This window comes from Oculina patagonica, chromosome 5 (assembly GCF_052425735.1).
Source record: "Oculina patagonica isolate OP01 chromosome 5, crgOcupat, whole genome shotgun sequence".
Classification (NCBI taxonomy): Eukaryota; Metazoa; Cnidaria; class Anthozoa; order Scleractinia; family Oculinidae; genus Oculina; species Oculina patagonica.
The window spans coordinates 8207921-8221235 of NC_135762.1; the positions used below are offsets into that span (position 1 = coordinate 8207921).

The 13315-nt window shown below is 38.1% G+C and overlaps 1 protein-coding gene across 1 annotated transcript in view; it reads left to right on the forward strand.

Annotated features, from left to right (window-relative positions):
• The first annotated feature begins 7823 nt into the window (after positions 1–7823).
• The window catches only part of LOC144655312 (importin-9-like), a 31704-nt gene continuing 26212 nt past the window's right edge, over positions 7824–13315 (forward strand). The window contains 4 exon segments of the mRNA XM_078515532.1: positions 7824–7960; positions 9498–9559; positions 10636–10722; positions 11957–12028. Coding sequence (XP_078371658.1) covers positions 7825–7960; positions 9498–9559; positions 10636–10722; positions 11957–12028 — 357 coding nt within the window. The 5' untranslated portion in view covers position 7824.

A 13315-nucleotide genomic window follows, 5' to 3' on the forward strand; every position in this document is an offset into this window, starting at 1 on the left:
TAAACTAGGGTCAAATAAACTTTCAAAACAAATATCAATATCGTTATTGATCCGGGGGGATTCCCATATAAAAGGGGAATGGATGCTAGTCGTTTTGCTTAGTGGCGTAAATTTTGGATTTTTGGTCTCACTTAGGGTGTTCCGGACAAAATGCCAATATTTTTAGCCGTCAAGCTCTCTTTATTTAACAATTAGACTACGAGCCCGAGTTTTCTATGAGCAAATAGTCAACGAGGCGCAGCCGAGTTGACTATCGCTCATAGAAAACGAGAAAACTGTTTTCTATCGGCGAATAGAAAACAGTGGGAGAACCAATCAGATTCGCGGATTTCCAATAGAACACAGCTGAGTTTCAACTAAATACAAATATAAATTCTATTTTCAGTATTTTGGTATCTTTTTGGGGTCCAAAAAAGCTTGAGCCACGCCCAGATTGGGCTCTTTTTAGAGGTTCTTTTCAAAATTTCCGACGAGCATCCCCGCCACTTTTGTATGGGAGACCACCCCCCCGGGTTATTGATGCACGCCTTTATTATCAAGGGAGATAAGACACCTTCTTAACTACCAATTTATTGCTAAGGAGGGTTTCTAACCGTCACTGAGATTTTGGAAACCTGACCTCCAGCGGGTAAGCTTTTTGCTCAGGTTTATTCCATTGATGAGTCCTTCAAAAGTTTCAAATCACGGCCTTATTTGACAGGTCACGTGTCCAGAATAGAAAAACCCAAAAACTCAAAAGGGATATAGATCCAAAAATTTCAATCGGCCCCCCAAAAAGATATCAGGAACAATTTTTGTATATTTGCCATTCCAACGCGCTTATTTAAAGCTCCATCTCGTTTTCGGTGTGCATTCATCTAATATTTTGGCTCTTCACGTCACGTACAAATGGACGTGCGTGTGTACGTGTATAATGAACAGGAAATGAAGGCTTTTTAGGCTGCATTCATTATGTATGCTACAGGGGGGGACAGAGGATTTTTTTTTTCAGCGGCCCATTTTTTTATATCCCCCCCAAGGCCCATACAAATTTTCCTAATCCCCCCAAGCAATCAGCCGAAAAATGAATACCCCCCCCCTCCTCCCTCTCAACAAATATCAAAATAAATATCTGTATACCTTTGTCTTACTAATTTTTGCAAGAACTTATTTTCGCGATTTCAAAATAATCGCAAAATTTAATATGCGCGATAAGAAATTTTTCGCGAAATTTACACACGCGAGAATTAATACCTTATTGTTAAGTAAAAGTAAATAAAAATTTTAAATGTTTATAATTTTAACAACTTTCTACCCTTCAAGTATTTTTCCGTCTTGTTTTCGATAAGCACCCTTCCTCTGATTACTGTTCTTCAGCTTGTAAATTGGCCAAAACCTCTTTAGTACAGTCAACAAAGTTTACATTTGGAGGTTCCTTGTGGTTACATTGAGCCAGACTTTTGTATCTTCCCAGTAGTTCCATGGTCTTTAACGACTGATCAATAAAACACTGACAAAACCGCGAAATTTAATACAGTTTTGCTCTAATTTTTCTTGCAATCGCGAAAATTTATACTCGCGAAATTCGGCTCCCGAATTTTCGCGAAATTAAATACACGCGAAAATTAGTAAGAATAAGGTAAGAGTACACTACATATGTTTGAAATTTCAAGAGACATGTTAATAAGAACATCGAGACTGCTTTGACTGTTTATGTCATACCTATTCGAGCAAGTCTAAGTAGCGCGAATCAGGTATAGATAGCCTGCCAGGTGAGTGCCAGCTTGAGTACCAGTACTACCAGGAGTATTGACAGAAACCTGCGTTTCACTGTCACTCTCGTTGACAAAATCAACAACCTCATCATCATCATCACTCTCACTATCACACTCATCCACGGATTCATCTCCGCTGTTGCCATCCTCTTCACCCTCGTTTTCCGGCCGTTCAGCATCATTCCTCTCAAGTGCGACATGTGCCATTATTCTCCTTATCTTATCATTTTTCTAAGGTTGCAGTAAATGGTTCCATTTTAGATGTTTTATTTTCTATACTGTATCGAAACATTACATCTACAGGCCAGGCACACTCTTAAAAAACTTCAAAATAGGTACTATAGTCTCTCAGAATAATAGAGGTACCCTTGTTGCCTACAATTCTTGAACTCTGAGAAGCTGCTGTACTTATCATTTCTTTTTTCACTTTTTAAAACTATTACAAAAGCTAGACAGAATCTTACAAAAAATAAGCATCCCCCCAGGAGATATTTAAACAATTTTCATATCTCCCTTTTTTTGCTCTAAAAATTTGAGAACCCCCCCTAAAATCCTCTGCCCCCCCCTGTAGAATACATAATGAATGCAGCCTTAAGGTGATTCCACTGAAATAGAAGGAGTATTAAAAATTTTCTGAAACTTGGTCCAGGTTACAATTACGTTATGAGCATTAAAAAAATGAAATAAAAAATGGGGGTCACCGCGCTAGTTTTTGTGTAAAATGGATGGACATTATAGCAAATATACGACCCGCGAGATATATATTAGGAACCCTAGTAATCCAAATGGAGATCGCTATTATTTCCAGAAAAAACATTTTGCATTAAAGAATTAGTCTAGTTCAACAAAATAGACTTTGATCTTATATTAAAAACTATTCTCATTGTACAGGAATTAAGATAAGGAAAGAAATTTAAGATTTTGCTTCGTGCGCACGTTAACGGCACTACCTAAAAACGTGTTTTTACGGCATTAAAATTAAAATATCTCAATGTAGAATTTTAAACTTTTTTTAAAATCGCGATATATTGTATACAACCGTATGACATTTAAATTAATGCATTAAAAAATGGGGGTCACCGTGCTCGTTTAAGAGAAAATGAACATTTATTTCCTTACCGAGCTTAGCCTGAAGGGAATCTCGTAGTGTTCTGTGTGCGCGCGCGCTCGTGCGCGCGCTAAATGACGCGAAAACTTATGCGCAGAAAGGATGCGCAATGCAATACCGTGGAATCACCTTAACACTCTATTTAACAATTAGATTATGAGCTCGAGATTTCTATCGTGTGATAGTTGATGAGGGCGAAGCCCGAATCAACTATCACACATAGAAATCGAGAGCGAATAATCTAATTGTTTTAGTATAAATCTACTAGACGTTCAAAACTTAACAACAAGACAGGCTCTCGTTTTTATTGAATAATGATGTAAATAAGTCACACAACACGCGGATAATTGACAACTGCACCACATTGCATTGGCTTCTGTGTGCGCGTTTGCATTTCATTCACGATTTATTGAAACCGTTATATGCCCGAAACTGAAGGAAAAGCCAAGTTTTTTATTGTAAAATTACGATTGAAAGATGTACTGACGTACAAGGGCCCTTAGAAGTCAAGTTTTTTTTAAAATTCGAAAACGTAAAAGATTAAAAAAAAGTTAAGCGAGTTGTTCGCAAAGAAGAAACCACATTGCACTGTTTAGCTTCTGTGTGCGCCTTTGCATTTCATTCACGATTTATTTAATCCGTCGTTTGCTCGAAATTGAACTAAAAGCCGAATTTTATTGTAAAATGACAATTTAAAGATAGACTGACTTACAAAGACCCTTTGGAAGTCAATGAGTTTTAAATGTAGGAAACGTGAACGATAAGTTGAACGAGTCGCCCGCAACCTTGAATTCGCTTTCAATTTTGTTGTTTTATTTAAGTCTTATTGATGCATAAAAAAAAACTTGCAGGTCGAATCTGTTTAGCCTTTCTTTTGCTGCTCCTCGATGGGACGATGAAACTGTGTTAGTTTGCAAAGACATTTTAAACTTTATTTCCACAAAATGTCTCGGTGAAACGCATCTCTGGATGTTATAAAATTATAGATTCGCCGCTTTTAAAAGCGTAAATGAATATTAATTGCTTTTCTTACCGTGTAAAATCTTCACTACATATTTCGGTACAGTCTTTATCTTCTCCAACAACGCCTGGAATAGTAAATAATCCAAGTCCTTCTTTACGGTCAATTTAAAAGCGAAAAAGCGGCGACCATTCTGTTGACTGATGACAACCGCACGCTGTTTCGCTACTCACCTTCTACAACAGAATAGAAAGTGAGTAGCGTAGCCAATCAGAGAACAGCATTCGTGATAGAACGCTAGTAGATTTATACTAAAAAGTATTATATAATAACCTGAATTCTACGCGCGTTTTGATTGGTTCTTACTTATGATCTATCAGAGCACTATCTATCAGAGTACAGACACATGGTTGACGTCACGCGGTGGTGTGACTCGCGCGCGTGATCAGAGTTCATAGTCCAAATCAGAGTTGTCGGCAAAGTTTTTCAAACTTGCGGGGACACAATAAAGCAAAAAAAAAAATCAGCTTAATTACAAATCTTTAGTGAGAAACAATACGCTAAGCATCGTTCACCTTTCGAAGCATTTAACTGGGCGAAACAAGCTTGAAGAAGACAGTGAATTATTCGAGAAATTATCCGAAATCTGTATGAAAGTTTGACCGGTGTTGTACAGTTGGACGACGCCACGGGAAGCAAACGAAATTGCGGTTGAACGCTTCGGTTAAGGACCGTTAATGCTTACAGATTTGAACAACTTTCCAAATCGGAATAAAGGTTAGTTTTTTCATTGACTTTCAATTGACCATTTTTAGTGCAGAATGCACTATTGTGATGGTTTGGTGGGGCTGTCGTCCGCTAAACCCCTAAAGCGCTACAGTGTAAACTTTTAATCATCAATTAATTAATTAATATCAATTAATTAATTATTCCTTGTGGAGGGGGTGGGGGTGGGGAGCACCTGACCGTATCCCTAGGTAAAACCTGGAGCACATCTACGTTACTTTCATATGAAGATCTCAAAAATATATATTTGTTTCAGAAAACCCTTTGCTCTCCTTGTGGTACTACTCAACGTAATTTACACCAAACGCATGCGCAGATTAGTCTACGTTGTTTTCTGGAACTATCATGAACAACGAGTTTCCCTAATGGTCGCGGGTCGCGGGTCGCGGGTTTTAAATAAGTCGCGGGTTTTGAAAAAGTCGCGTGTTTTTAAAAAGTTGCGAGTTTTCAATAGAATGCATTTATTTCTCAGTAGAATTCATTCAAACAAATTTAAACCGGTTGCAAAGACGCCGGTTTTAAAATGATCGCGTTTTCTTAGAAACTACGTTACGAAGTAACGTTGCGAGTTAGACAATCAAATTGCGAACTTCGGAACAAACTTCCCAAACTTTTGCCGACTGAACTTCTGAACTTCCCAAGTTTGCAAGTTGAGGAGGAACGAGACACGTTACAAAGTGGTGGCAGAAATATTTCAGCGATTCTAGCTGCTCGAGTTTCAAAATAGTTGTTTGAACAAGCACGGCGTCGGTATCAACGTTCTGACCCACAGTAAGTATAAGGATTACATATACCGTCCGTTGCATCACGTCCTGAAAAAAAAAAAACATGTTCAAATTGGGTATCAAACATTGCATGATTTGCAATCAAGCTTTTAAGTTTGAAAACAACGTTGCGCGCGAGCGATCATGAACTTGAACCAAAGTATTCATGATTGAACGCGAACGGTTGATAAATATATTTTACTAGTATTCTGTGGCAAAAACTCTTTAAAATATTTTTAACTGGCGCAGATTTTAAAAACCCTTGTGTAGTTATGTTGACAGAAATGGTTTTGCTTCGCTAAACCATCGGAAGAAAACACGTACCATAAAAATAGAACTGAGCCGTAAACGTGTCGCGACATTTAATTTAAATTGTCTGACTCATTCATGAAGCTTTTGCACTAAGAAATGAATCGACAATCGCAACAATTGTCAATTAGTTGATCCTATTACTTGCCCTTACATATCTTTAGATGTAATTCGTATTATTATTATTATCATTATTTTCCTATACTTTTGCAATACCATTTGTAATTGGGAATGCAAATAAAGTGTGTTGTTGTTGTTGTTGTTGCATTTGTATAAAATTAATTTCACGTGAAGATCGGTAAAGCCGTCCAGTTTCATTCGGTTTACAAACGCAGAAGACTTGATATTGAAGTAAAAGCCTCACAAAAATTTTAAAGATGTATTTGCTGTATATAAAAAGCTAAATTTGACCAAATTTCAGCCGACGTAAAATTTATTTATCGGCAGATCGCTCATGCGAAACGACGTCAGGCTCTTCAACTTCAACAAAATATTTTGTAACTCTAGCCACTGGAATTGCTGGAACATTACCGCTGCTGTCATGTTTTCTTCACCTGAATTTCCGTCATGACCATGACTTTCGAGCAACATGTCTTGTTCCTCCTCAACTTGCAAACTTGGGAAGTTCAGCCGAACCAAAGTTGGGGAGTTTGTTCCGAAGTTCGTAATTTGATTGTTTAACCCGCAAAGTAATTGGCTACTTTGTAACGTAGTTCCCAAGAAAACGAGTTTAAATTTGTTTGAATGAATTTTACTGAGAAATAAATAGTTTCTATCGAAAACTCGCAACTTTTTAAAAACACGCGACTTTTTTTAAAACCCGCGACTTTTTCAAAACCCACGACTTATTTAAAACCCGCGACACGCGACTTGAAACCCGCGACACGCGACTTGAAACCCGCGACCCGCGACCCGCGACCATTAGGGAAACTCGTGAACATCGCTTGTATTGCGTGTTTGCGGTAGGCTTCCTGCAGACTTCTTGGCGCCAAGTAAAAACTGCAAATTAATTAAATTAGATTTTGAGACTTTCACAGCGCTTTCGTAATTAGGTATGCAAAAACTTGCACCGGGATTTTCGGCGTGAACACCTGATAACCAGGAAACAAATATCCTAGCTGTACTGCGTTTTAAAAAACCTGTCGAAAAATATGTTTTTTGATTAGATTTGTTTCTTTAGTTTTTGAGAATCGTCTTCCGTGCAGTCTAAACCTTAACTTAATTAAATTAAACAAATGTCATCGATGCCGCCGTAAAACAAACAAAAAACAAAAGTTTCATGTTGTCGCATTTTCAAGGAAGACAAAAGTATTTTGTTACAAACGAACAAAAGTGTCGTGTTACGTTTGCAAAGATTAGCGTAAGGAACACCTGGGAAAGAATACAAGTAGCCTGTGAACAGTTTTTCCGAAAGTAAAATAAAGCAAATAAACACGAACATATATAAAACATCATACATTCAATTGTTCCATATTGCATTCTGCACTTACCAAATCATCGAGATTTTTCTGTTTATTCAATCGGATTAACAATGCTTCGTGTTAACGAAAACTTAATAGTGAAATCAAAACAACTTAGCTCATCGGCACGGCAGCATTGCTCACACAGAAGTGCGCTGAAGTCTTGTGTTATTATATAAAACAAATAGATTTCATTTTGCCGTGGGTCTGTTCAGTAATAGATCACAGAAGACGTCAAAATGTGGTATGAACATCAGTGACCCACTCGGCTAGCGCCTCGTGGGCCACTTCTCTGTTCATACCACATTTTGACGTCATCTGTGATCTATTACTGAACAGACGCACGGCAAAATGAAATCTATTTGTTAAATTCACGACCCGCATCGCAATTTATACGAAAATTTATTAAATATTTATTCCTTTGCTGAGAACCCTTGTCCGCTACTTTCGACTTTTAGCCTCGACGCTAAGACAAAATAAATTGTTTGCAAAAACGATATGTATAATAATAAATAGTAAGAATTTCGAGAAAAATGTTTGCAGAGGTGCATAAACTAAAAAAAAGTTTGCAGACGAAAATTTTTCATTTCGAGGGAACATTTGGTCAGCGGTCGGACATCGCTCGAAAATTTTCCCGCCAAAATATTCGCATGCGCGAAAACTACTTCCTTCGATTTTCAACATGGCGGCCGCAGCCGAGGACAGGAACCGTTCGTTAAAACAGGCTCTCATAGAAAGCCTGACAGCTATTCTGTCACCAGATCAACAGGCTCGGCAAATGGCTGAAGAACAGCTCAAGGTTTTAGAGGTCACAGAAGGTAAGATCTTTTCTCTGCTTTGAATTATTGATAGTTCATGTGCAAAGTTCTTGGTCAAACTTGTAAAACGTGCTAGTATTAGTAAACTTCGAAGGATGTCAGTTTCAAGAAATTGACACTTTGAGTTTTATTACAGTAGCTACTGCTAGTATAACTTTTAGATCTACTCCGTTTGATGTACGAAACATTCAGCTGAATGTTTTGTACCCTAAAGCTAAGGGTTATTTTATAATTTTTCTTTTGAACAAATTAAGCTTAATGTTTTCGAGCATTATTAACTTAAAAAAATAACCAAAATATAACAAAAGGTCATTCGACATATAGCATCGATAATCAAACCCCCAAAAGTAGAATCAATACCTGTCCTTTTTCGTAAACAGATTTGCGATGACTGACTGAGGTGCAGAGCTAGCATGGACTGGTCAATTCTAGCTCTAGATGTTAAATTCTTCTATTGATCCTACTGAATGCTATTCCATCTATATCTTTTAATAAGTTAAGATAAATCACTGGTACATCAGACAAGGTCCCATCTCTAGTTGTTGAGTAATTTTTTCTTTGTTCTCTATTAAATTCAACTGTCCAATAACTTGAGCACCTGCATTGAAACGTAATTTGTCTAATGAATACTCAAATTTGATCAGGGACGTTAGGATGCCCCTAATATTTACGAAAAAAATGAAGACTTACTTAGATAAGAGCCTATTAAGCCCCCCCCCCCCACTTTGAGTCACTAGTAAGCTCCCCCCCCCCAAAAGGAAAAATTGTTCGACCGTCCCTGTTGATTTATGAAGTTTGTTATAGTTCTGGTTAACTTTAGTGGGAGGCATGGTGGACCAGTCCAGTCTTGGTTTGAGCCCTGGCTGGGTCACTGCATTGTGTTCTTGGGCAAAATACTTTATTCTTATTAGGTAGTGCTTCTCTACACCTAAGTTAATTTTTAAATAGGTACCAGCAAGCATAATGCTGGGGCTAACCCTGCAATGGACTAGCATCCTATCCAGGGGGAAGTAGAAGTACAAAAAGTGCGATAAGCTTTAACCTGATGGGCCGCTAGGCTTGAACATGGACATGACTGTTAGGGATACATATCTGTTAGGGATACTGGTGGTAGATACAACTTAAGGTCAAATGATGGAATACTTTTAAACTTTCCTACCATCAAGTCTTTTATTACCCTGGGTGACAAATCTTTTTATATGGCTGCTCCAAAATTATGGAATGATCTTCACATTTTTATTAGAAATATTTTATCTGTAAATAGTTTTAAAAACTATCTTAAGACTCATTTGTTTCAGAAGGCGTTTTTAAGCTAATTTTTATTTTTTATTGATTGTAATTTTACACTTATCATGTATTTTAGTATTTTTATTAATTTTAGGGCCAGTTAGTAATTTATATTTTTATGAATATTGTAATGCGCAAGTGAAAATCCTTGATTGATACTTGCGCAATATAAGTCCATTAATTATTATTATTGTTATTATTATTATTATTATGACGCTAAACCTACCATGATTAATTTTGTTACTTGCAGAGTTTGGTGTCCATTTAGCTGAACTCACACTTGACAGAGAGGGTGCTCTAGCAATCAGACAGGTCAGCACCTAACTGTGTTATAAATTTTCTATATTCTCCTTAGAAGACTTTGATGTTCATATTTTTGTCTAGCAAGTTCAGTAAGGGAAGATTCAAATGTAATTTTACTCATGGAGGCAGCGTTGCCGAGTGGTTTAGGGTGCAGGTGTTGTAATCCGGAGGGCGAGGGTTCAAAACCTTCACCCTGCCGCTAGCTGGATTTGTTTTTGCTTGTCCCATGTTCAAATCCTCGACCACACTTTGTATATAGCCAACTGGGGTGCCTCAGTGATTTCAAAATGTTATGATGTAGGCTTTGGCAACTGGAAGAGCAGGCGGCTGTGACAAGCAGGGCTTGTTTCTCACAAGCTGATTGCTGTGGCCAAAGTAACCGACAACATAAAATGAAGTAGCCAGTTGTAAGAAACAGCATTTCAGTATTTGAGAGAGGATTTATTAGAATCAAACACGCCGATTGCATCGAGTCTCACACCGTTCTGCGACGTCCCTGTAATCTGAGAGCACCAGTTGTGCAATGACGCATGAATAAATTTGATTGTCTAAATCATCAATAATAACAGAAACTCATGTGGTTACATATCACATAACAAGTCACGCAACTTGTCACACCAGTGGAACTCTGGCAGTTGCCATTTTTAAACATGTTATGGTCATTCAGAATATTTGTTTCCTCTGTTTCAGTGGTATACCTGCAAACTACAATCCTAGACAAAAATCCATGGGACACTTAAAGAAATAGTGCTCAGTGACCATTCCCTTTTGCATTAAGAACTCATTGTTTAATTTTCAGAGCCCCCTTTCCCCCAAAAAACAATGTTGAAATATTGTCCCACTGTATGATGGATAGAAACCAACATTGAATTGGGGGTGGGGAGGGGGAGGTCAATACAATGTCAATTTTCCGTCGAATTGTGTAAGTGCCCCATGACTTTTGTCTAGGATTGCAGCTCTATCAAAGCTAAGTGCAGACCACTATAAACAACACTTACTTTTTTTACATTTTTACATTACATTTACATTTCTCACATGGCTCATCAGTGATCGATCTTGATACATTTTGTTTTGACAATTTTCAGCTTGCATCGGTCATTCTCAAACAGTATGTTGAAGCCCACTGGACTTGTCATGCAGAGAAATTTAGAGCTCCTGAGACGACAGAGACTGTAAGTATAATACACTTAAGTACCAGTATTAAAACATGTATATGTAGATAACATGAAAGTGTATATTACCTGTAAGGAACAGAAAATACATGCCATGTCAACCCTCCAAGTTAACTTTTTTACTTAGTGGCCATTTGGCGACTTCTATTTAGGTTAAGTCGGCAATGGGAAAATTTGGTTGCCATATAAAATTATTTGTAAATCTATGTGCCAAAAAGCATGAATGAAACAAAATTTTACCACGAAATTTTCCCGAGAAAAAACTTACTGAAAGAAACAACGAACAAAAAATTTAAAAATAATTTAACAAAACCCAGAAATTTTGTGGTACTTTTTCCCAGTAGGTTTTAATAGTAGAACAACAAATTTTTCAAAGTGAATCCATAACGTACAGAGCATTTTTCAGTTCGGGTGATAGTTTGCTCAGGGCCTGGAGCAGTCTTCTTGTGTTCGCCAGGTTGGCGACTTGCTCTGCAATTTAGTTGCCAGTTCCAAAATTCTAGTTGCCATGGCGACTAAAATGGTCCCAACTTGGAGGGTTGCATGTCTACAGAATACATGTGGTATAATTACAAGCGTGAGTTTGTACATGTATAGGAGGTGTGTGTTGTGGTTCAATTCTACTCTTGGTACGATTTGGTACAATCAACTCTCTCTAAGATGGACACCTTTGGGAATAACTAAAACTATGCTGAGTGAAGAATATTTTTCTACATGACACGAGCGTGAGACAAAGAAAAAATCTGAGTCCCCGACGGGAATCGAACCCATGGCCTCCCAGAATACCGGTTGGGCGCTCTAACCAACTGAGCTACGTGAGACTCGCTGTGAGCTAGGCCATTTACTAGGTTGATAAGTGACACGCGTCCTGCATACTGCTAGGATCAGCAATGTCGAAATCATCAAATTTGTAGTAAATAATAAAGATGGTAGATTTTAAGCTCGGTGATAAATAGTGAAGAATTTTTTTTTTTTTCTTTGTCCCACGCTCGTGTCATGTAGAAAAATATTCTTCACTATTTATCACCGAGCTTAAAATCTACCATCTTTATTATTTACTAAAACTATGCTTAAGGTAATTTGTCCTTGGTTTGGGTACTTGCAAGATGTTCTCAGAGTTATGGATACTGTAAGAAAAATCACGAGTGCACGAGAACAGATCTTGCATGTAGGGGGGCATTAGCTTGTTTAGCGTTTTGAAAATGATACAAAGTAAATACCTTATTGTTTTTAGGCCAAGGCAGAGATCCGACGTCTGTTACCCAGAGGTCTGCAGGAGTCCATTAGTAAAGTCAGATCAAGTGTGGTAAGTGGTGATGATATCTGAAGTACCTGTACCTGAGAGGGAGGGGGCAGGATATTTAAGGGGACAGGGAAAAACTTGTTAGTCTATGACATGAATGTGAAAAGTGGCATCTTGGTCATGAGCATGTTTTTATTTGGCGATGGTTAACAGATTTTATAGTTTTGATTAATATTGGTAACAGGACTTCAAGTCATCCAATTTTGTCTGTAATCAAACAAGCATACAATTAAGCAAATCAAACTTCCGCTTTGCGGCTGTCTGATTTTGTTTTGCATGATTACATACCAAATTTTCCATTATGAATCAGGAAAACTCAATTCAAATCAGAAGAGAGACCCTGCCAGGGTAAATTCCGACAAGCGACGTGGTTAAATCAAAGTCTCTTCGAGATGTCGACGTTTTTGCATGAAGTATGAGTCGAAGGTTTATCCTGTGCATTGTTCTTCGAACTTATCATTACAGTTTCTTTGTAGTTTAGTTTAACAATTTCCTATCTTCGCGGAGGAAATGCAGCCATATAATTTTGTCAAAAATGGCTCGTCCGCGCCGGGTATTTATACACATATTCCTTATGCATCAGTCAATTCCAGCAGTACCCATCCCCCCCCGGGCAACCCCGGGGCATTTCCTAATGTTGCCCGTCCCGAGGGTGGGGCATTTGCGTACCTCGGGTTGACCCCCGGGCATTTGACACGTACTTTCAAAACCGTGGAGTGAGTCGCGTATTGGTGATGGAGGCGTTTATTGGCCAAGACGTGGACTACGTTGCAGATTAGCTAGTTCACGAATGACTAGAGAAGCTCGTGGATGTTCGTGGATGTTTTTAAAGGTATATTTTCTCAATTTTAGATATTTCTTCATTGCTAAGAAGCAACAACTTGTATTATATTCTTATATCACCTATCGAGAGATTGAAAACAATTAACCCGGGAGCGGGGCATTTGCCCGGTTCCTTCATCCCCACCCCGGGGAATTTGCCAATTTTTTTTAAAGAAATGCTAATGCCCGGGGGTTAGCCCGGGGGGGGATGGGCACTGCTGGAATTGACTGATGCATTAACATTACACAAATAAACAGTGCAAATTTCACCGAGATCTGACAATTCTATACTTTAAAATTGCAAGGACCTTTCGAGGCAGTCGATTACGGCAGCGAAATTAGCAAATGAAACAGCAAAATATGCGTTCGACGCTTTTTTTTTGCGACGCCATATTTGAATTGTTATAGCCGGGTAGACCGCTGTTCAATGTGTTCAAGGCCGTATCGTTACGATTGCTCCACGAAAAA